The sequence below is a fragment of the Petaurus breviceps genome, unplaced genomic scaffold (assembly GCF_028583685.1).
Source record: "Petaurus breviceps papuanus isolate PSGF00001 unplaced genomic scaffold, PetGlider_PUasm1.0 175, whole genome shotgun sequence".
Taxonomy (NCBI): domain Eukaryota; kingdom Metazoa; phylum Chordata; class Mammalia; order Diprotodontia; family Petauridae; genus Petaurus; species Petaurus breviceps.
Genome location: NW_027185764.1, coordinates 30,886,480 through 30,911,676, shown reverse-complemented (window position 1 = coordinate 30,911,676; position 25,197 = coordinate 30,886,480). Strand labels below are relative to the sequence as shown.

The 25,197-nt window shown below is 37.8% G+C and overlaps 1 protein-coding gene across 4 annotated transcripts in view; it reads right to left on the bottom strand.

The window, feature by feature from the left end:
* The window catches only part of MSH3 (mutS homolog 3), a 229,874-nt gene that overhangs the window by 50,981 nt on the left and 153,696 nt on the right, over positions 1-25,197 (bottom strand). For all 4 annotated transcript variants that reach the window (XM_069085027.1, XM_069085028.1, XM_069085029.1 and 1 more), the window contains 2 exons: positions 24,715-24,822; positions 14,474-14,585 (listed from right to left, as the gene is read on the bottom strand). In XM_069085027.1, coding sequence (XP_068941128.1) covers positions 14,474-14,585; positions 24,715-24,822 — 220 coding nt within the window. The remainder of the gene's footprint in view (positions 1-14,473; positions 14,586-24,714; positions 24,823-25,197) is intronic.

Sequence of the window (25,197 nt, the reverse complement as noted above, 5' to 3'; positions counted from 1 at the left end):
CATCTTAAGTCTGCCATCTCTAGGATTCCACTGTTGACACTACCCTCGCTCACAATACTGTGGACAGCTCTGTGCCAGTAAAGGGAAGAGGCCTGGTTACTTGAGTCTTCCAGGTTACAGATGCAGGGTTTTGGAAAGGAAACCTCAGAGTGGCTGCTTCCTCTTCTTCCCTCCCTATCCGGGCAGGAGGAGACAGTGCCTCTCTCCTAAGATTAGCATCTCCTTTGCACATGACTTGTACACTGTTGCCTCCATTAGACTCTTGAGAGCAGAAAGCATTTTTTGTCCACCTTTGTATCCTCCATGCTTAGCATAGGGCCTATCACATAGTGAGTACTTAATAAATGTTTGCTGTTGAGCTATTGACCTGACAAATGTCCTTTTCTTGTCTCCTCACACCAAGGTCAGACTACAAGAAGTAGGTGTAGCAGGGTAAGTGCTATGACTTTTAAAAATTAGGCTCCCTTAAAAAAAATGTCCCGAAGATCTGCCTAGAATTTTACCAATTAGCAATTCATTTGGTTTAATGGAAAAATAATACTGATATGAAAGTTAGGGAATCAGTCATTCAAACTTCAGAATAGATTACAGGTTACTCTTGCCATTGGCAAGGGAAAGTTTTAGACATTTAATTGTGATGTTCACTAGTTTTGTCACTCTGAGTGATCCGTCTAATTTGTAGGGGACTTGGTTTCTGCAGTCACAAAAAGCTGGTCTAGATTAGGGCTTTCCAAACTAATTTGGCCACAAAACACCTGTTGATTTGGAATATATTGATCAAATTAATAAATTATGGTTTGATATAGCTTGGGGACAATTAAAGACTGTGAAATAGCCCTAGGAAAAAGAAAGGGAATGGAGAAATTCTATAGAAAAAAATAGAGGATGTGTGGGGCAGCTAGATGGTGCAGTGAATAGAGCACCAGCCCTGGAGTCAGAAGGACCTGAGTTCAAATCCAGCCTCAGACACTTAACACAAAAACTAGCTGTGTAACCTTGAGCAAGTCACTTAACCCCAATTGCCCTACCCTCTCCCCTCTGAAAAGCAAAAAACAAAAAACAAAAAAAACAAAAAAGAGGATGTGTCAGAAACAATGTGAAGGAAAATATGCAGGTGTTAGATGCAGAATATTTGGAAGACAATGATGTGGATGTGTGAAAGACAAGCAATATGACGGAGTCCTTCCATTGGTAAGAGAGCACTCAGAGCGAAAGCTGCCAAGCCCAGATAACCAAGATCCTAGGGTGCTGAAAGAACTAGCAAAGGAGCTGCTATTACTGATCTCTGAAAGATCACAGAAAACAGGAGTGGCACCACGGGACTGAAGAGGGGAAAATGCTGCCTCGATTTTCAAAAAAGTGAAGAAGGTGAATGCTGTACACCAGAAGCTTGCAAACTTGACTTCAAATCCTGGCAAAGTTTTAGAACTTAATATTAATGGGCAGTTGGTAAACAAATGTTCAGAAGGGCAATGGTGACCCCCAAACCAGTATGACTTTTATCAGGAATAAGTCATACACTAAAATAACTTCTTTTCCTTCTCTAAGAAACTGATTAAGAGAATGCTGGAAACAGCATACAGTATAGCAAAGTTCTGACAAACTATTTGACAGAGTTTCTCATTATATCCTTGTGAACAAGATTAAGAGATATAAGCTCAAGGGCAGTATAGCTAAGTAGATTTGTAACTGACTGAATGACTGGATCCAGAGTGGAGTCATGAATTCTCTATGTCAGCTTGAAGAAAAAGGTCTAGTGGAGATCTCCAGGGATCTATCCCTGTCAATTCAACATTTTTATTAACAGCTTGAATGATGGCATAGATGACATGCTCATCAAAATTTGCAGATGACAGGAAGCTGGGAGGTATAGTTAATATATGTTGGATGAAGTTTGCATTCAAAAACATTTCAACAGACTAGAAGGATGACTCAAATCTAATACAATTCAAGAGGAATAACTATAAAATTCTATACCAGGGTTCAAAATTATCAATGACACAAATACAAGATGGCAGAGGGATGACTAAATAAGGATAAAAAAAAAAGATATGGGGTTTTTGTGGACTACAAAACTCAATAGGAGTCAAAGACATGACAAGACAACCAAAGAGGCTAATGCTTATTAAGGTTCTATCAGGAAAGGCAGTGCCCAGAATGAAGAAGGTGATACTACCACTGTACTCTGTACCCTGGTCAAACCACATCTAAAGCATTTTAGCCAGCATTTTAGTACAGTATTTAGTATAGCATTTTTGGAAAGGATACTAACAAACTAATCCATGTCTAGAAGGCCACAACCAGGGTAATGAACAAACCTGGATGATGAACAAAGTGACATAGGAAGGAATGGGGGATATTTAGCAAAAGTGGAGAGCAAAAGACTCAGGAAGAATATGAATGCGGTCTTCAAGCATTTCAAGTGTTTTTATTTAGAAGAGTTATTATATTGTTTTGCTTGGGACAACAGAGCAAAATGAGGAGCAGTGGGTGGAATTTCTAAGAGGCAGATTTTGGTTCAATGTCAAGAAAATGTTCCCAGTAATTAGAGCTGTTCCCAAATGGGATGGGTTGCCTAAGTAGATTCCTTTCAATGGAGACTTTCAAATAGAGGCTGATCATTTGCTGGAAATGGGCAAAGCAGGGGGTTGAGGGTGGGCAGTAATGTGTGTGTGTGTGTGTGTGTGTGTGTGTGTGTGTGTGTGTGTTGAGTAACATAGTGAGAAGTAATTCCACGGTCAGGGTGGATGTGGATAAAGTATGAGAGAAGACATCAGTGTATATGACAGGGAAGAATGGGAGAGGGCACAAAACTGGGTTGCTTTGTAGAACTGAAACCCGGCTGGCATTTAGGATACACTGATTAAAGTCCAATGCTATTGATTCTATAAAATGGTAGTCGCACATGTAATTTTATTTAATTTCCCCATTCCGTGCCCATGTCAGACTTTATTAGTTCTTGTTGTTCATCATTTCAGTCATGTCAGACTCTTTGTGAATCTATTTGGAGTCTTCTTTGCAAAGATACTGGAGTGATTTGCCATTTCCTTTTCCAACTCATTTTTCAAATGAAGAAACTGAGGCAAATAGGGTTAAATGACGTGGCCAGGGTCCAGCAATTAATACACATCAGAAGCCAGATGTGAACGCAGGTCTTCCTAACTCCAGGCCTGATGTCTCCACTGTGCCACCTAGCTGCCCATCTTCCTCTCCCATTCTTCCCTGTCAAATACAGTGATGTTTTCCTTCACACTGTCCACATCTACCCTGACCAAAGATTTACTTCTTGCCATGTCACTCACACTTCACACCCCCACACCGAATCAGAGGCCACTTTCAAAGGCCTCTAGTCCAACCTGTCTATAACCAAGAATCCATTCTGCAGCATTGCCAGCACATGATCAGTCTCTACTTAAAAGTGTCCATTGAAAAGAATCTATTTAGGCAACCCATCCCACTTGGGAACATTTTTCTGATACTGAACCAAAATCTGCCTCTCTGGAATATACCTACTATACATGTATTATCTTGGAACCCATACTCACTTGTAAAACATGTTTTTTGAAATGCTAGACTAGGTGATTTTTAAAATCCCTTCTAGCATCAGAATGCTACAGTTTTTTATATGGAGATATCAACTGATCATGAAATGAAAGTAAAGATGGCCAAAAAGGAGACAAAGGTGAAGCTTTTAAGGCAAAGTCTAGAGGGACCGAAAAGATTTCAGTTAAATAACTTTAAGCAAAATAATTTCATGCAAGCAAAACCCAAGTCCAAAATAAGCAGGATGAACTCAAGTTTTCCGTTGCTGGTAGAAAAAATAAACTTAAGCCTATTCTCAATTTTTTTCTGCTTTGGGGAGGATTTTTAGCATAATTTGAGCCTCAAGAAAGACTAAGACAGCTGGAGGTGGACTATCTGGTTCTTGGAAAGCAGATTCTAGGGCTCATTAGGAAGCACAGGAGAGAGGTGTCATAAATATTAATAAGAAAGCTTAATGCTTCTGTTGGTTGATTTGTAAAGATGAGATCACCTGTCAAAGAAGTTTTGAGGAGTAGCACTATTGCATGACCCTTCTGTAATTCTGCTGGCATGTCAAAATGTTTACATCACAAGGGGCGGCCAGGTGGCTCAGCAAGTAAGATCACTGGCTCCAGTGTCGGGATGACCTGGGGATCAAATCCTGGCTCAGATACTTAGCACCACACCCAGAAATAACTGGCTGTGTAACCTTGAGCAAGTTACTTAACCCCGATTGCTTAAAAAAAAAATGTTTACATCACATCCACAAAGGACAAAGCAAACTAAAGGCAGTGTGGTTTAGTAGGGGGAATTATAGTATGGCAGAATGGGCTATTGGGGTCTAGTGCTGATTCTACCACTAACAAGCTACTTGAATTTGTAACTCAGTTTCCTCATCTGCAAGATGAAGAGAATAGACTAGCTCAGGCATTCTTTTAACCTGGGTTTGTGAACTTGTTTTAAAAAATGTTTTGACGATTGTATTCCAACATAACTGACTTCCTTAGTAATTCTATACATTCTATGCATTTAAAAACATTATTCTGAGCAAGGGTCTCTAGTCTTCATCATACTGTCAAAGGGGCTGATGGCACAATAAAAACCTTAAGGACTCCAGGACTAGATGATTTCTAGGGTTCCCCTCAGTGTTAATATTCCCTGACTAAGCACATGGAACTCACTCCTAGAAATAAGAAATAGGAGAAAAGTTTACCTTAATGGTGGTTGATTTTTAAAAATAATCTGAAGCTGCTAAAACTAGAAGTTGGGAGACTGGAGGCCAGGCAAGCCTAAACATTAAACAATGTTCAATAATGTTTTATATGTTTATATCCTCAATGTTCTAGCATAGCACCTTGAATATAGTAAGTTCTTAATAGAGGTTGGTTCAACTGAATTGAGTGCCTAGCATATTCTACACTAAGAATAAAAGGCCACAGAAAACCGTGGTTTAAAAAATAGTCACTGTGGGCAGACCCACAAACTGATGTAATGCTGGTAGAGCTGAGGTGCTCCAGTTGTTCTGGACCATGATTTGGGTATGAGGCCTGAAAAGTAAATAGACTGTCTATACCCTTGGACTCAGAAATAACCCTACTAGACATGTATCCCCAAAAGGTCAAAGGCAGAAACAAAGGTTCAATATTTACCAAAATATTTAAAGCAGCAATTTTTGTGGTAGCAAAGACCTGGGAATAAAGTAGATAGCCAATGACTGATGAGTAACTGAAAAAACTACAGTATGTGGATGTAATGGAATATTATTATGCAGTAAAAAATGACCAAAAAAAAAATAATTCCAGAAAACATGGAAAAGTTTGTAAGAACTGAGATGGAGCTAAATAAATAGAATCAAAAGAACAATATATACCATGACCACAACCATGTAAATGAACAGATCACTAAAAGTAAGTTGAACTCTAAATAAAGGAAAAACCAGTGAGGGGCCCAGAGAATAAATAACAAAACAAACCTCTCTCTGGGCAGAGAAATGTGAGGACTGCTAGGAAAAAATGTGGTATACACTGTCAAATATGGCCACTACATGAGATGTTTTTGTTTAACTGTTTTTCTTCATCCCCAGGGAGGATTCAATTTGGAAGAAGCAGAGTTTGAAAAAAGTATGACAAAGAGACAAAAGGGATCAATAAAAAATATTTAGAAAAAAAATCATGTACCTTAATGGATAGGGGAGCAGCCCATCATAAATGTCTAAAAGCAAATCACAAAAGCATCACAAGTTTCCTTTAGTTTAATCAGGTTTTCAAATGACTCATCACTATGTCAAAGTTTTCAGTAGAAAAAGTTTAGTAGTTTAGGAGCATGGGGTACTCCTTATGAGAAGAGGCCTAAGGCAAGAAGGCAGAGCCTCTCAGGAGGTAGAATGATAGTAGGAAAGGATTTTGGTGAGACAGCAAAAAAATCAGGGTGCTAATCTCCTGGAGGACTTAAGAGGTAGGGATGAAGGAAAATGGAGGTGGCATACCAAGATGGGGGAGGAGGTCAATGTGGAGTTCAGAAAGGCAAGTAGGATGGTATCAAACTACCTACTTGCAACAGGCTGGCAAGGCCTCTTCTTTACTCAAGGATAAGGTAATTCTCACTGAACTCTTCTCGGATCTCTGCCCATCCCTATACAGAATCATGAACTGAGGGAAAGAGCAAGCTGGAGGCATTGAGCTGGCTGTGGGCTGACATTGGGGGTGATTCACAGGATGCCTCACGCAGTGCTATGCCTAGAGTATTTTCTACCTCTCAAAGGCCTGCACAAAAGCAGTTCTATAAGAATTGTACTAGTTATTTAATTCATGACTAGTCAAGTCTCCCTACAAATGGTTAACTCATTAACACCACACATTTACTACCAAAATTCTGTTTGCTTTAAAATATATATATATATATATGACTTTTAGAATGCTTTTTTTAAAAAAATGTCTAAAATATAACTCAGTCTTGCATTACAAACTGAGTATCAGACTTGACTGCCAGTGCTCTGGGGAATTCTTCCAGCTCAACAGATGTAAACACCATCACAAGGCCCTGAAACAGTCACTCAGAAATGACTGTGTGTCAGTGACTTTTTTCTGTATTTACACCTACAAGAAGACAAACAAGAAACTGTGGACTCTTCTGTCCTAAAATCTATTAACCAAACCAGAAAGAAGCTAAGTCATGAACCAGACTGCATTTGGAAAAATCAGCAATTGCAGATGAAGTGGATTCCTATTTCTTTATCATCCCAATCAATACCAAATTACTGGAATCACCCTATGCTTCCAGGTTATTATGTGATTAATATTCATTATTATTATGACCTTAGGTTCTTTAATTTCTTTATTTCACAATCAAAGATTAAATTATGTCTACTTTATTGCTTAATGTTAAGTATATTTGATTAATTCTAATTATTTGAACATTGGAGATCCGTGTAAGAGTAGCAGTAAGGCAAAGCAAAACAGGCCAGGAATCAGGAAAAACTAGATTCAAATCCTGTGTCTGATACATGGGTAGCTGTAAGAATGTGGACAAGTTACTTAACTTTTTGGAGATCCAAGCAAACCTCCAACATTGGTTGAGGATGAGTAGCTAATGGGTATGAGCAGAGGGAATTTTCTCTCATCCCCACTCTGCTCCACCCACTAATTTATGTAGACAGTAACTCACTTAACTAGAATATAATAAATTCTTTGACCATTTTTTGACCATAAACAGGAACCTACTATATTTGATGACTAGGTTGGGTGATGGGATGGAGACCATGGGAAATGCTCATCAAATTCTGTAACCTCAGCAGAAAATTTAAAATTGTGCACATAGACAAAGTTGCAAATAGAAGTAACACTCAGACTGGAAAAAGGTAGAAATTGATGACAGAAGCTAGGTAAAATAAGACTGACCATGCAGTCCACTGCAGATTCCTGTGTCAGGTTTCCTGAGTATTAAAATACTTAGGTTAAAAAAATTAATTTTACAAATATAATAGAGGGAGGTGCACCTAGATAACAGTTTTTCTGATTAAGATCTAGGAGGTTAGTGAAATCAAAGCTGAATATGGGTGGAGAGCCCAAAGTAGAAACCAAAAATATAAAATGCAAGTTTAGTGTTAAGAAAGAGAGAAGTTATAGTCTCACTGTATTCTGTCAGTCTTCTGGTCAGACTACATTTAGACTACTGTGCTGTTTTGCTCATCAGATTTTGCAAAGAACACTTAATCTTGAGGGTGACCAGGACAGGCTTTGGGAACATGCCATATGACTAATGGCTGAAAAGACTGGCAATGTTTATCCTAGAACTGTTTTCAGCTACTTGGAGGGTTGTCACATGGAAGAAAGATCACATTTGTTCAGTTTGCCCAAAATGGAAGAAATAGAAGCCATGAGTGGAAGTTGCAGAGAATCAGATTTAGATATGATATAAGAAAAAATTTCTGGAGAGACCCAAGAGCAGAGTAAGTTGCCTCAGAAGCTGGCAGGCTCCTCTTCTTTAGAGGCCCTTCCATCTACTCCAGATGTATCTTCTATGTATTTAGTTATCACATACTGGCTCCTCCATTAAGATGTAAACTTCAAGGGCAGGGGCTGTTATTGCCTTTCTTAAGAAATGTCCCAGGGGGATGGAGCAAAGATGGTGGAGTAAAAGCAGGAACTTGCTTAAGCTCCCACTCCAACCACCTCTAATACCTGTAAAAAAATTGTCTCTAAACAAATTTTAGAGCTACAGAACCCATAAAGTGACAGAGAGAAACAAATCTCCCACTGAAGGCAGCCTAGCAAGCTGATAGGAAGGGTCTATCGCACTGAACTGGGATCTGAGTGCAGTCCTATGTGAGCCACACCAGCCCAGACCTGGGGCAGCGCCAACCAGCGGCACAGACTGACCAGAGCAGAGTTCAGGAGAGTAAATCACTGGCGGCTGTGGCAGTTTCCAAACTTCTCAACCCATAAACACCAAAGAAAAAGTAAAAGGTCAGTAGGGAATTCTGCTGGAACTGGGTGAGAAGATCAAAGTCCAGCCCCTGCTCCCAGGGAGACAGGTGGTGGAGGTGTGGTGGCTGCAACTGCTGCAACATGGCTGTCTTTGGAGCTCCTGGCCTGCAGACTGTAGGGGAACCAAGCGAACATTTAGAGGGTAATCACTCTTGCTTTGACCTGTTTGGATTTGGGTCACAGTCTCGGGCAGTGGTCCTGGGGTGAGGAACACTAGTGTGCCAGAGCTTGTGGGGGCTATAGAGAGGGCACCCTCCTCATAGCTCTGAAAACAGCTGTGACAACAACTGTGAAAACCCCAGCATTTTGGGACACAGCTCTCTCCACACTGGAAGCAGAGTTCTACCATGGCAAAGAGCTCAAAAGTCAAGTTATTGGTTAGCAATCAGAGGAAGTGCAATCAGATCACAGAATTTTTGGGGGGAACAAAGAGGATCAAAACATGGAACCAGAAGAAGACAACAAAGTCAAAACTCCTGCATCAAAAGCTTCCAGAAAAATATAAACTGGTTGCAGGCCACAGAAGAGGTCAGGAAGGATTTTGAAAATCAAGTAAGAGAAGTAGAGGAAAAATTGGGAAGAGAAATGAGAATGAAGAAAGAAAATCATGAAAAGCAAGTCAACAGCCTAATAGAAGAAAATAACACCTTAAAAAAAAGACAAATTCGAATGGCAAAAGATGCCCAAAAAAGCCAATGAGAAGAATGCCATAAAAAGCCAACTTGCCCAGATGGTAAAGGAATTTCAAAAACTCCCTGAAGAAAATAATTCCTTCAAAATTAGATTGGAGCAAATGGAAGCTAATATCTCATTGAAAAAACCACTGACCTGGAAAATAAATCCAGGAGAGATAATTTTAAAATTATTTGACTACCTGAAAGCCATGATCAAAAAAGAGCCTAGACATCATCCTTCAAAAAATTCTCAAGGAAAATTGCACTGATATTCTAGAACAAGAGGGCAAAATAGAAATTGAAAGAATTCAATAATTTGAAAAAGATATGAAAAAGAAAACTCCTAGGAATATTATAGCCAAATTCCAGAGCTCCCAGATCAACGCGAAAATATTACAAGCAGTCAGTAAGAAACAATTTGAGTATTGTGGAAATACAATAAGGATAACACAAAAATCTAGCAGCTTCCACATTAAGGGATTGAAGAGCATGGAATGTGATATTCCGGAGGTCAAAGAAGCTAGGGTTAAAACCAAGAATCACTTACCCAGCAAAACTGAGTATAATACTTCAGGGGAAAGTATTTCATTCCATGAAATAGAGGACTTTCAAGCATTCTTGATGAAAAAACTGAAGCTGAACAGAAAATTTGACTTTGAAATATAAGAAGCAAGAGAAGGTAAACAGAAAAAAGAAATCACAAGGAACTTATCAAAGTTGAACTATTTACATTCCTACATAGAAAAATGATGACTTTTCTTAGTATGAGGATAGTTGAAGGGAATATACATATATATACACACACATATATATGTGTATACACACACATATATGTATACATGCATATATATGTATGTATAGGAGGGTATATTTGTGTATGAATATATATGTGTGAGTGTGTGTATATGTGTGTACATGTATACATAGACAGAGGGCACAGGATCAGTTGATTATGAAAGGATGATATCTAAAAAATAAAATTAAGAGTGAGATAGGAATATATTGGGAGAAGGGGAAAGGGAGAGATAGAATAGGTTAAATTATCTCATATAAAAGAGGCAAGAGAAAACTCTAACAATGGAGGGGAAGAGTAGGAAGGTGAAAGGGAATTGGTCAACTTTACTCTCATTGAATTTGGCTTAAAGAGGGAATAACATACACAGTCAATTGGCTATCTTATCCTACAGGAAAGTAGGGGGGAAGGGGACAAGAGGGGGAATGATAGAAGGGAGGGAAGATTGGGGGAGAGGGTAGTTAGAAGCAAATACTTTTGAAAAGGGATAGAGTCAAAGTAGAAAATAGAATAAGTGGGGGGCAGGATAATATGGAGGAAAATACAGTTAGTCTTTTACAATATAACTACTATGGAAACATTTTGCATAACTACACATGTTCAGCCTATATTGAATTACTTGTCTTCCCAGTGGTGGTGGGTGGGGAGGAAAGAAAGGAAAAAATCTGGAAATCAAAGTTTTAAAAACACATGTTAAAAGAAAAAAAATTTTTACATGCAACTGGGAAATAAGATATACAGGCACTGGGGGATAGAAATCCATTTTGCCCTACTAGAAAGTTGCAGGGGGGAGGGATGGAGGAGGATATAAGAGAGAAAAGATTGGGGTTAGGAGTATTCAGTAGGCTCACTATCTTGGGGTGGGGGTAAGGGAAGACGGGGAGAAAATTTGTAACTCAAAATCTTGTGGAAATGAATGCTGAAAACTAAAAATAAATAAATTAATTGGAAAAAAAGACAAAAAACAAAAATAATGTTCCCTAGCACACTTGGCACACAGTAAGTACATAATAAATGCTTACTGACACCACAGCTTGGGTTGCCATATGCTAGGAATATTGCAGAGAAGACTGGATGGCCTCTAAGGCCCTTCCAACTATGAGTCTGACAGTGGTATGCCAGAGAGAACAGGGAATAACCAGAAGGTCTTATTAAGGATGCATCTGTTATTGACTTTGTGACAGTTATCATGACCATGCCCTTTGTTAACTGTTGTCCTCAGGACCTGAGGAAGCGTACAAGTGATGTCACAACTCAGTACATAAGACTTCCAAAGAGACACATACAACACAGGGCAATACAACAAAAACGAACAGGGAAAACCTCATCAAGAACATAAGAACCATACCACCCATTAAGAGGATGTCACCCTGTTTTTTTTCCTCTTCCTTATTCCAACACACATGGTTCTAAAACTATTTTGTAATGAGCCACCTTCAAAACCCAGCTCAGGGTCTCTGGCTCCCCATGCTTTTTCATACGGCCTAGCAGGGGCTTCTGAGTTAACTTAGCTGCATATAGAGAGAAGCAGGGTATAGTGGTTAGAATGGCAGACTTGGAGTCAGGATGACCTCCTGGTTTCAAATTCCATTTCAGACATTTATTAGCAGTATGGCCCTTGACAAGTCATTTAATCTCTCTGCCTCAGTTTCTTCTGAAAAATGAGGATAACAGTAGCATCTACCTCACAACACTGTCATGAGGATCAGTGATAAAGAAACACACCCACACCAACATTACTATTACTGTTATTAGTTTTGATTTCCCTGCCCTCTCTAAATAACTGCCTTGCTTCTGGGATTATGGTTTTATCTGGCAACCTCGCTAAAAGTCTTGAACAAAGAATCCTAAGATTTATGACAAAAGTAGATTCAAAGGGGTTGGATTCAATTTTCATTCCTCACCCAAGATAAATAGATAGGCTCCTCCCTCTGCTTCCCATCTGTCTTCTCCTCAAATATCTCTAAGATCTATCCCCAGAACTATAAAACACCTTGGGCTCCGAATGGGTAGGAAAATCCAGACTTCATTTATAAATGTTTTGCAAAAATTATCAAAGTTTACACATTTATTATATGCATTTAAATAGTTCATTTTTCCCTTGCTACTACTCAGCCCTGAATCATTAGTAGAGAAGGACTGGGCTTCTACGATTTTTTAGTAGTCTAAAAGATCAAGAAGTAAGATCATTATAATATTCCATCAGAAAGAAAAGAAATAATGGAAAAGCCAATGGGAACCCAAAGTTCAATTCTCTGACCTACCCAGCAATAGATGTGAACAATCCTACTGGAAGCATGTCTCAGAGCAAACATGACTTTATTCCCTCTGCAACACTCCCTCACTGAGCCTAAAAGACATAACTCCAATCAATAATAAACCAACAAATATCATCAAGCAATGACTACTATTCAGAACCATGCTAGGGGCTGTTAGAAATGAAAGAATATTATAAGGTATTTTTCCCCTTTCTTTAGGAAGCTCATAATTTTTGGTGGAAGAAAAGTCTTATATACATGAATAACCAAAGGAAATCACATGAGAGAATATAAGCAAAGACTACGGGAGTGCAGCTTTTCCCACAGGAAGCTCAGAGATAAAAGAGACCCGAATGTTTTAGATTAGTTTGTAACTTAACCTGGCCTTGAAGGAAAAGCAGAATTTTGACAAACAGAAAAAAGGGCATTAGCTATTCCTGTTTGGAGAAATAACAGAAATGAAAGCACAGAAAAAAGAATGTGGATAATAAAGAGACTGGTGTGATTAGAGTAGATGATCCTTACTGGGAAGTATTAAAAGATAAGACTGGCTAGAACAAGTGGGGTTAGCTGATCCAAGGCTCTGAATGCCATGGTCAGTACATTTAGGCTTAGGACTGGGAATGAGTAGGCAAAATACCCAAACTTCAAGTAGTCTTTGTAGTATGTTGGTGCTTACAGTAACCGTGTACCTAAATAAGATTCCTCAGTGCTTTTTAGAGTTCTTCTGGGAGATGAGTTGGCCAGTTCTTGCAGTTATGACTAATATGCAAGTATATAAGGATTACAAATTATGCAAAAATCAAGGAGATGAAGCAAAGGAGGTTTAGAAAAGTTTGTTTGCTTTGTTTTTTTGGTCCCAGAATGTGGGATAGTGCTTAGCATAGCTTGGAGGGGAATCATTGGAGAAATGGCCATATCAGAAGCAATATGTGAAAAATTTCATATAATACAGAATCTCAATTGTGTATGATCCAAAAAAACTCACTTTTTAAATTACATCATTACCAAAATTAGCTGTGCTCTCTGCTAAAAGGATTTCCCACACACGGTATGATTTGTAATTATCTACCCTAAAATGTTTTAAAACAAGTTTTTCTTCATTTAAAAAAAAAATCCATCCTTATATAAATTCATGCCATACAAAGAATGCATTTCACCATAGCAACAATTCTACATCAACTCCTACACTAATGTTAGAAAAAGGGTCTATAAAAGCCACTGATATTTCAGAGCATCCAGAAATGTATTCTTCAGCTAGGATAAAATAGAACACTTATTTTGCAAAAGTTTTAATATGATAGTTCAGTATTTCTGAAAACTTTCTTGTTATTTGGTAGAAACGATATTTCAGCTTCCCAAAGGATATCTTAGTAAACAGTATAAGCTTTTTCAAAACCAATAAAAATGGTTAAGATAAATTAATTATTCAAGTTGTGCTAGCAAATGATTAAAGCAATTTGTAAACAAAATAGAAACCAAATTAGAGAAACTTCTAATGGTCCAATTATACTATTCTTCCAACTAAAAGTACCTATTGGTACTGTGGGAAATGAAAAGAAACATGTTTGTATAATATTTTTAAAACACATTAATGTTTATTAGCTTAATCTAATAAATGAGGCCACTGATGCAATTTCCTAATATGAACTAAGGTTACTGAAATTAGGTGTCAGGAAAGTTCAACAAGGCTTTGTACAATATTAAAATATAATATCAAAAAACTATGAGATTTATTCTAAGTTACAAAAGTCATTAGAGTTCCGGGTCCTTATTGTATTAAGAGATCACAACTCCACATTAGGAAAAAGTCTAGCAAAGTAATATGTGTTGGGGAAGGGGAAGGATCAAGGGTAGAGAATGAGGCACTAGTAGTTTGCAAATCACTGTAGTATGACTCTAATGCCATATGTTCATGTGAGCATTTATATGAATATGAGATTTTTTAACTGAGTTAACAAGAATTGATAGAACTAGGGCAAATCCTTTATTTGCCAAATATTTTAGTCAGTATATGATTCTTCACCTGTAATAGCACTGACAGGGCCACAGCATCACAGAGAAAACTACATTCTAGGGTTGATCTTTGTAAAATGAAAACTCAAGTAAATGACTAATTATGCATTTGGCATATATATTTGTGTATATATATACATATATATGTTTACATATATGCACACACATGATCAGGATCAAAAGTTAACCTTATCTACTTGGTTTTCATCATAATACAATACTTACTGACAAATATGTACTATTGGGAACATATTGATCCTGCTCTCCCAATAACACATCAATTACAGGATGTCGACCATTTTTTATCACTATTTTTCTCTCTTCTTGCAAAATTGGTCTGCAAAAAGAAATACTTTAATTCAGTGTGTCTGAAAAATGTTATATAAAACATTTTAAAACATAACAAAATAAGTTTAAGGAATAAGCAATACAAATGGAAACTTCAGACTTCTTAAAGACTGTATTTCAAGAATATGGTTTTAAGTGTAAAGATCATCTTATCTATAAAAAAAAGGATAGTATTTGATTCTTTATTTTAAAAAAGGAAAGCATTTGGGAAAAAAAATGTCTAAAGAACCACATTATGATACAAAAAGCACTTGTTTGAGATTTAGATATAGATTTTAGTCACCATTCTGCTCATTACCTCTCGAGGCCTTGCTGTTGCTGTTTTCAGTCATGTCCGACTTTTTGTGATTCCATTTGGGGTTTACTTGGCAGAGATAGTGGAGTGGTTTGCCAGGCCCAGTACTCTAGCCATTGTGCCTCCTAGCTACTCTCTTAAGGCCTTAACTTCCTTCATCTCCTACAGGTAAAGTGCCCCGCCCTCAATCACTAACCTCTTCACCTCTAATCAGCACAACCATGCTGCTAACTCAAGCTTTGACTGACATTACCTCCCTCAGCCTCCTCTCCCCTCTTATTGTGTTGGAGGGTGGAAGACTAACTTCTCCTAATACCAACTTTTATGGAGGGCAAAAACCGCACTTTTGCTTACTCTACTCTCTATCTGCTGCTCTGCCTGGATCAATTCTATCTATAGAAAATTAGGATCCCCCCAACCCCTTTCCCACATCCTCTTGTGTATTCTCTCCACCCCCCTCAAATTCCCCCCTGCCTCCCCCCATTGACTGTGAACTCTACGGAGGACAAGAATTCTTACTCTTGGTTTTTTCCAATTAAAAAAATTTATTTTTGAGGCAGTTAGGGTTAAGTGACTTGCCCAGTCAAGTCACACTTGCTAGCAAGTGTCAAGTGTCTGAGGCCAGATCTGACCTCAGTCCTCCTGACTCTAGGGTCAGTGATCTATCCACTGAACCACCTAGCTGCCCTTTTCTTACTGTTTAAAATGGTATCCCTAGCACTTAACACATAGTGGGTGCTAGGTAGCACAGTGGATATAGTGCCAGACATGGAGTCAGGAACTCATCTTCATGAATCCAAATCTGCAAAATGAGTTGGAGAAGAAAATAGCAAACCACTCTACTATCTCTGCCAAGAAAACCTCAAATGAGAATGGTTAAACAAGTTGTGGTATATGAATGTAATGGAATACTATTGTGCTATAAGATATGATGAACAAGCGGACTTCAGAGAAACCTGGAAAGATTTATAAGAAATAATGCTGAGTTAGGGGAGCAGAACGAAGAGAACATTGTTCACAGTAACAGCCACTTGTGTGAGAGGGTTGATTTTAAAAGACTTAGCCCTTCTCAATAATGCAAGGACCTAAAACGATTCCAAAGGACACATGATGGAAAATGCCAGTCACATCCAGAGAAAGAACTATGGAGTTGGAATGCAGAGCAAAGCACACAATTTTCTTTTTTTTTTTCTTCCTCATGGTTTTTCCCATTCATTATAATTCTTCTATGCAACATTACTAATGTGAAAATGTGTTTAATAGGAATGTATGTGTAGAGCCCATATCAGATTGAAAGCTGTCTTGCGGAAGAAGGGGAGAAGAAGGAGGGGGACAAAATTTAAAACTTATGGAAGTGAATGTTGAAAACTAAAAATAAATAATTTAATAATAATAATTTTTAAAAAAACAAATGAGGTCACAAAGAGCCAAACAAAGTTGACAATGACTGAACAACAATAAGAATAAATATTTACTGAATTGGAAAAGAGGGGATCAGGGTGAGGGGAAGAGAGCCCAAAGCCACCTTAAAAAGATTAAAGCAAAGTAAATAAAGGAACATAAAGTCCTGTTTGGATGCTTCATTATGTCACCTGTGGCAGATTCTCCAACAGCCTACAAAGATTCCAAAGAGGAACTTAGTAATACACTCTCTATGTGTTGTCTAAGTTAGGAAGGTTGATCACCAGATTGGCTATTGGATGATTTATTTTTTGGCCACAGAAACTCTAAGAGACAACATAAATATTTTTGCTCTAAATTCTCCAAAAGCTTGCTCAATTCTGTACAGTATTTTTCTTTTTATTTATCTTATTAGATTTGTCCACCTCTTAAAAAGGAATATTAACATTTCCTACTGTAACTGCATTGTAGTCTGTTCTTTTAGAAATAGTCAATTATTCCATTTAGAGGCTATATGATTTGGAGCAGAGGTTTAATATTAATTCATTGCTTATGGCCCCTTTAAGTTTAAATGCAATTTCCTCAGTTATCTCTATTGATAAAGTGAATTTTTATTTTTGCTTTTTCTGATAGCATAAGTGCATTCCTGGTTTGTTTTTTTTTTATTTACTGGGTGCATAGTAAATTTAGTTTCATCCTCTCATTTTGATGTTAGGCATGTCTTTCCTTTTTAAAATATATTTCTTATAAGGGGAGGTTAGGTAGCACAGTGAATAGAGCACTGGTCCTGGAGTCAGGAGGACCTGAGTTCAAATCCAGCCTCAGACACTTAACACACACACAAAAAAAACTAGCCGTGTGACCTTGGGCAAGTCACTTAACCCCAACTGCCCTCCAAAAAACAAAAAAAAAAGTATATATATTTCTTATAAACCAAAGATTGTGGGGGTTTGTTTTTTAATCGATTTTGTAGCTTTTGCTTTATTGTTTAGTTCATTCAGATATAAAATGCTTGTAGTTCTCCTCCAAGTTTTGTTATTGTTTTGAAGACTTTCTTCTGGTGTCTTTACTATTTTTAAAAAATCCTTTTCCTCTTTTAAGTCAATGTTATCCCTACAATTAGCCCTGTTCAAGCTACTGTGGTGTAACTCCATTCTCATTCCTGATTTACCCTCCCCCACTCAAGATAGTCAATCCCTCCTTTGTTTGGGGGTTCTAAACGAACGTCATTTTTCCTTTATTTTATTTAATTCTATATCTTTTTTTTTCCTTGCAGTTAAGTAGTTAAACCTTTCCCCCTTCAACTTTTTCTGTTTATTAGTTTTCTTCTTCTATGCCTTTTTCCAAGATTTTGTTTTGTTCTTTTTGTTACTTCCCTTGCAGTCTATTCTGAAATTTTATTTGTTGATTAATGGTCTAAATCCTTATTTATTCCTTCTTTATGTCCTTTTGGAGTTTGTTTCCAAAATACCAGGCTTTATTCTGGCCCCTTAATATCTTCCCAGTGACTATGCCATCTCACCTCTGGGTCAATGTCTCCCATACCCTTCTGGGTGCTGCCTGGATATCTAGGAACTTTCATCTCTCTTCTTTTGGGACAAGATGTTGTTCAAGGAAGCACAACACTTAGAAGAGGCACTAAATGTACTAATTTGCCCAAAATGCAACACATCATGAGCTCTGCAATGTGACTCTTTCCCCTTGGGAGTGCTCTTTAAAGGGGTACCTACCCCCATTGGGTTTAGACCCTATCTTTTCATTGCCAGTTTCAGTCTCTCCCTTCTGTGTCATTTCAGGTACATCATGCAATTGCTGTTATCTTCTATAATGACTCTACCCATTTGTGAATTCTTCCACTCAGTAATTCTTTCCCATAAAATATACTGATTGACCTGTAAAGAGGTTGTGAGGTTTAATCCTTTAGTTCTCCTCTACCTTCATCTCTTCTATTTAGATAAATTTCACCTAACATCTCTATTCCCTTGTGTGATTTTAAAAAAACTTGACAACTCCCCCTGCCTTTTGTTCTCAACTGTGCAGGCCAGTTTTTTCCCCCCTTTCTCTCTTTTTAAAATAACCCTTAAACACAGGGTAATTAATTTCATTATTTATTCTCTCCTTTGTAATTACACTTTTTTGCCTTGTGTCTAAATTCTTTTATCTTACTGTCTGGGGTGTTTTCAAGTCAAGTATTCTGCTCATATCTTCTTTTGGGGAAAGGGAAGAAATGTCTCTTCAGCTGAATGATCACCTTTTTTCACTGATAATTAGATACAAGTTTGCAGAGTATGTCATTCTAAGTTTTAGACTGAGTTCCTTTGCTTTCCAGAATATACTATTCTATTATTATTGTTTGCAGTTTCTGGTGGGTTTGGAATAATTCTGTTATTTGAATTTAAAATTCTTCATCCTGGCTGATTGCAAAACTTGATATCACTAGAATCATTGAATGTAACCACTATATCTTGAGAGTCCGACATACAGAGGATTTTTTTTCACTTGCTTCTGTCTGGAGATTACTGGATTCTTTTGATTAGTACTTTGCTACCTATATTTAGAAGTTCTGTAGAGTATTCTTATATTATTTCTTGTATCAAGATGTTAAGGGATTTTTTTGTTCAATCTTATTATTCTGGGAAACCTATGATGCTTAAGTAGCCTCTCAAGGTGAATGTCTTGTGTTTTCTTTCATTGTTAGCTTTTCTTTTGACATTTTTTCTTCCACTTCAATATTTTACATACCAAACCTAATATTTTCCGTTCTGCTTCCTTAGAGAAACTCTCCACCATGGATTTGATTTTTTTCTAGTCTACTAATTTTTTTTTTTATTTCTGGCTTTAGAACTAAAAATTCTGACATATCTTTATCCCAAATTTCTCCTCTCATATATTTCACTTCTTTTTCTGGACTTGTTCTATCACTTCTTTTTGTTTTTTTCTGACATATATTCATTCCACATTTCTCCTCTCATATATTTCACTTCTTTTTCTGGACTTGTTCTATCATTTCTTTTTGTTACTCTTTTGATATTCTACAGATATGGGAATTAGTTCATTTTCTTTTGTCTTGTAATATGTGTTAACATAGTTATGTAATCTCTTTGAGGATTTAGTACTGAGTCTTCTTTTTAGGATTAGTATCCTTTCTGTTGATATCTGCTTATGGGGCAGCTTGATGGTAAAGTGGATACAGCTCTGGGTGTGGTGTCAGGAACAGCTGAGTTCAAATCCAGCCTTAGACAAAGACTAGCTATGGGGCCCTGGGCAAGTCACTTAACCCCTGCTTGCCTCACTTTCCTAATCTGTGAAACGGGGTTCCTGTAAGGATCCAATGAGATAATAATTATAAAGCATCTGGCATGGTAACTGGTACATAGTAAATACTCTATAAATATTAGATTATTTCTATTTTCTGGGTTTTTATTATGTTTTTTTTTCTCTTGAAATCTTTGATGTTTTTGCATTTCCCTTTGTATTCCTTAGACTTTCTGATTCCTCCCCTCTCTGCAGGTGGGGATATCTCTAGGGCTTATATTATAAAGCTGCCTCAACTTCTTCCCATGGTTTCATTTGGATTTACATTTAGGTTTCACCAATTTCTGTCCAGACCCAATTAACTTCTGGAGGGTCTGGCCCCAGGTGGGTTTTGGTTCCCCTTTCTTCAGGCCCTGTGTAGCCCCTCATGCTTGCCCTTGCCCTTATTACTCCCTTGGCTCTCTCTTTAGTCTTTTTTGACTGAGGTTAATGGGTACCTGTCACTTTTTGCAGGAGGGAGGTGCATGGGAAGAATGTTATGAGAAGAGTCTCTGTAGCCTCAACCGTTCTGAACCTAGGACCACCTCAGGAAGAAGTCAGCATTCTTCTTTCTCCATTCCTTCTCATATAGGAGATTCAATGCAAAATCAATATTTGTAGCTTCTTGCCAGGGGGAAGCAGGGTGGGAGTAAAGTGTGACTGTAAAGTCTCAGCATCAGCCAGGAGGGAACCTAATATAGGCCCTGGGCATGAGCCTATCAGTTTATGCATCTCTTCAGGGAGCATAGATGGTATTTTCGGGAAAGAATACTCTGGGCATTTTAAGTCTTAGGATTAACATGTGTTAATTCATAAAGATTTTACCTTGTTGCAGGTCTCTGAATGAATGGAAACACAAAGCATTATAAATCATTATAAATACACACACACATGCATGTATGTGTATCATTAGAAAGCATTACAAATTTGCATAGGACAAATCACTGTGCTAAGTACTGAGGATACGAATCCTAGAGAGAGTCCCTGATCTCAAGGAGGAAGGTAACATGCATAGGAGGTTTCAGTTGCAAATATGATTGTACAATCCCAAGATCTTCAGGGTATAGTGATACAGTAGATGGCGACATATCTTCTTCTTTGGGTTTGTTTTTTGGGGATTTCTGAAGTGTCATTGATGGGCGCGATGTTACCACTGATGAAATTACATCTTTTTCTAATTCTTAACCATTTACCAATGCCAAGAACTTTGAAGTCAAGAAATCCTCTCCCTCCCTCCCCCAGGTATTCCATAGCTGTGCCTGTTGAGGAGTCATAGGCTAAAGTACCTTAAGAAACATTTTCCATGTCACATCTCCATAAAGGCTACTTCCTGGGATGGAGGTGGGGAGGGCAGAAGTGATCTTGGGAGCAACAGCATTTCCAGGACTCGGGCTTACCAATCATCAATGGCAGTTGGTCAGTGATTGGTGTTGGTGAGGACATTGGGACCCTTTTGTAAATAACTGCTCCCCTCCATGACAGCAGGCTTTGGTCATCTGGGGAGTAATGCTAATCCCAATGCTCTTGGGTTCAGGGACTCTTGGGCTGTTTCCAGTGGGTTCTGAGAGGAAGTGTTGGCCAAAGTTGCTGGCAGTGATTTGCTTCCTGTCCTTTCTTGACTTGTGAATTCAACTGCAATTGCTCTATGACTAACATATGATTCCTCTTTCTGGCCTGGTTGCTTCCCCACCCCCTACTCCCTAATTAATAGAGACTGGGGAAGGCATCTAAAATATAATCTTGTTCTTGTGACCCTCAAATTGAAACTAAAATGTTTCTGAAGTCATTTTGTATGAATTTTTTATTTAACAATATAACTATAATAATTACAATATGACTTTTCAAAAAGATTTTTCTTAATATATGCTACAGAGAAATCACTAAGATTTAGGATGTCTGCTGGTACATGAAACATTTTTTAAATTCTTCTTATTGGTAGGAAGCACAACTGAAAAACCATTTTACTTACAAAAATTTTAAATTAATAAGGAGGTTCAAATTGGTCTGTTCTTTTAAGTGATCTTTCTTATTTAAAAAATTGCTGGCCTTTTTGTTCTGGGAAAGCATTTATATGATCATTCCTTATTAAGCATAATTGAGAAACATGCTCCTTATCAATATAAAAACTCAAAACCATTTAGAGCTGTGAATTATTTAATCTTTCAACAGTAAATGAGATTTTACTTGTTTTTCCCTCTTTGAATATGATAACAAAAAATTTACTGTCCAAGGAGCCCCAAACCAAAAGGTCCAGTTTACACCTTGCAAATAGTAGCTATTCAGTGTGAAGTAAATAAAGCATTAGAGTCAGTCAGAATACTAGCTGCATGACCTCACTGACCTCAGTTCCCTCATCTATAAAATGAAGATACTAAAGGAAAATCTCTAAAGATTCTTTTTAATACTGAGTTTTATAACAACATAATTATTTCTTAGTTGATTGAAAAGTCAAAAACTAATTGGTATCTTAGATAAAAATGGTATATGATGTATTTTCACTTTTTATATTAATTATTTCAACCTGCATATTTATCATGCATCATAAATTATGTGGTAGACTTTTCTTCTCTTCTCAACTGGAGGGTGCAAATGAGCTGCCTTAAGGAACTCAAGAACCTTCGTTGTTGTTCAGTCATTTTAGTCCTGTCTGACTCTTTGTGACCCCATTTGGGTTTTTCTTGGCAAAGATACTAAAGTAGTTTGCCATTTCCTTCTCCAGCTCATTTTACAGATGAGAAAACTGAGGCAAACAGGGTTAAGTGACTTCCCGAGGGTCACACAGCTAGTAAGTATCTGGGGCCAGATATGAACTCAGGAAGATGAACTGTCCTGACTTCAGGCCTGGCTGTGCTACCTAGCTGCCCACAAACATGGCAGAAAAATCAGCTTCTCTCTACTCAGAGTTAGATATGACTTATCTACATTCATGTCAAGTGCACACGCTGGGACCACTCCTCTTCTAGTGTTCTGGGCATGCAGAGGTTTTCTGCTCTGGTACTCTCCCACCCCATTCCATCTCTGTCATCTCCTATATTTAGGCATTCTCTCCTTTCTCTTTGCTTGAAAACAGTTTTGGAATATCCTCTCATGTTTCCTGAAGTTCAGATCTAGTATGTTGCAGCTCTGCTCAAAGGAAATATTTATATGTAGTAAAAAGGTAGTTAGTGATGGTCTGGTTTAGTGGAGAGAGAACCAGCTTTGGAGTCAAAGGCCTAGGTAAAAATCCCATCTCTGGTACTTCTTAGCTATACAGTCACAGTCAAGTCATTTAACCTTGATGAATCGAAATTTCCTAATATAGAAAATAAGGATGTTGGACTAGATATCTCTCAGGCTTCCTTCAGCTCTATTTTTCTACAAAGAACAATTATACCTACAGTAACTAGCTCACAGAGTTCCTATGAAGATAAAACTAGTATGTAAAGTACTCTGTTAAAATACTATATATGTACAAATATATATACACACTTATGTCAGCTGTTACTACCACCACCAGTAATAATATAAACAGGAAGTTATATCTGCCTGCCTCAAGTTTCTCCCCACTCCAGTCCATCCTCCATTCAGCCATCAAAATGATTTTCCTAAAGGGCAAGTCCGATCATGTCACTCCCTCCCCACCCCACCCCCCACTCAATAAATTCCAAGTGCTGCATATCACCTCCAGGCAATACAAAATCTTGTTTGGCATTCAAAGCCCTCATAACCTAGCCCCAACCCACCTTTTCAATAATCCATTGACATTGGCCTTGTGGCTGTTCCACAATTAAACATTCCATCCCTTGGCTCCCATCATCCTTTCTGTTCCCCATGAATGAAACACTCTCCCTCTTCATCTCTATTGGCTTCCTTTAAGTCCCAGCTAAAGTCCCACGTTCTATAGGAAGCCTTCCCCATTCCCTCTTAATTTCAGCACCTTCGCTCTCAATATTTTTCCCTTTTTTATCTTGCCCACAGCTTGTGTGTACATATGTTTGTATTTTTCCCCCATTAGACTGTGAGCTCTCTGAAGGCAGAGACTCTTTTGACTCTTTGTGTACCCCAAAAGCTTAGGACAATGCTTGGCACATAGTAAGCAGGCTCTGAACAAAGGTTTATTGATTTACTACTGACTGAGATGTGAAGTGAGGGAAAAGACAAGGAAGCCAAGAAAAGGCATGATCACTTTTTATCCTTGTGATAGAAACAATGCTGTATAACAGAAAGAGCACAAGACTTGCAGTGGAACTCTTGGATTCAGCTCCACATAAGCTCTGTGGCATGGGGTGACTCCCTTTACCTCTAGGGACATGTATGGCTAAGCTTTTTTCAGCTCAATCACAGTGTAAGTAGTGGGAGGGATTTAGGGCCTCAGATGGCAGCCAGTATGGCAACACATCATCCACCTTTCAACTTACCTACTCAAACTTTAAAAATCACAGACATCATCATAAAAAAATATTTACGTCTTGGCTCATACCATTTCCCTTAATATATAAAAACAAAGGGAGGAAAAGGCAAAGCATTTTTTTTTTAATTACATCACACAGAACAGGAATCATTCAAATTGTTTATAGTTGGTGCCCTGCTGAAGTTACAATAAAAGATCTGTCTTGAGCCAAGTAGGGTGATACACACCTATAATCCCTACTACCAGGGAGGCTGCTTGAGTAGGGAGTCCTGAACTACAATGGGTGCACCTAAAATTGACTGGAAGTCCACACTAAATCCAGAACCAATATACTGAGCCCCCTAGGAGTGACTGAAGAGGGTGGATAGAGCACCAGGCTACCTATGGAGGGGTAAAGCAGTTCAGGCCCAGAAATGAAGCAAGATAAAGCTTCCATGACAATCAGCAAAGGGATTTGGCCTATGAAAGGCCAGTCTACTTCCAGCCTGGGTAAGATAGGGAGAAACAGTCTCAAAAAAAAGACCTAGTTTGAGTACTAAGGCATTTTGTAAGATAATTAGTATGAGCTATTCATCCCTACTGTAAAAACAATGTCAAATGCACAATACACATATCATATCTAACTTAACCACAGGACAAATAAATGAGTAATTTTACTTGTATATAAAACTCTAAAAGAGAGAGAGAGAGAATGACTGATTTAAAACAATAAGAAAGAAATATAAATAGGTAGATTACCTGCAATAATCTCCTTGCTTAGCGACCTTGGCCAGTGAGAAAATGCAGTCGACAGTTGCTAAGTGATGAACAGCTTTACACAAAGAGTGATAGTGTTCGCTGAAATGACTGCAGAGGTACAAAAACAAACACGAAAAGTGAACACATTGATTTTCAATAGCTAGACTGGTCACAACAAAAAATATCTTTATTTAACATTTTCAGGCACAAATTCTGGTCATCTCACCTGGGCATGTTTAAGATGCCCCTGAATCTCTCATCTTATTATTCTAACCAAGACAACCACTGGAACATGTAGGTTCCTTTTTTGTAGTGTCTGGGGGTGGAATGATATATATTCATAAATATAAAATTAATAAAATACTCTGTACATAAGCAGATCATATTTCCATTTTACACCACACCCACCAATACTATAATTCCTTGATCTGGTGAGAATTTCTTTTAAAAAAAAAAATATATAATTCTCTTATATATGAGACT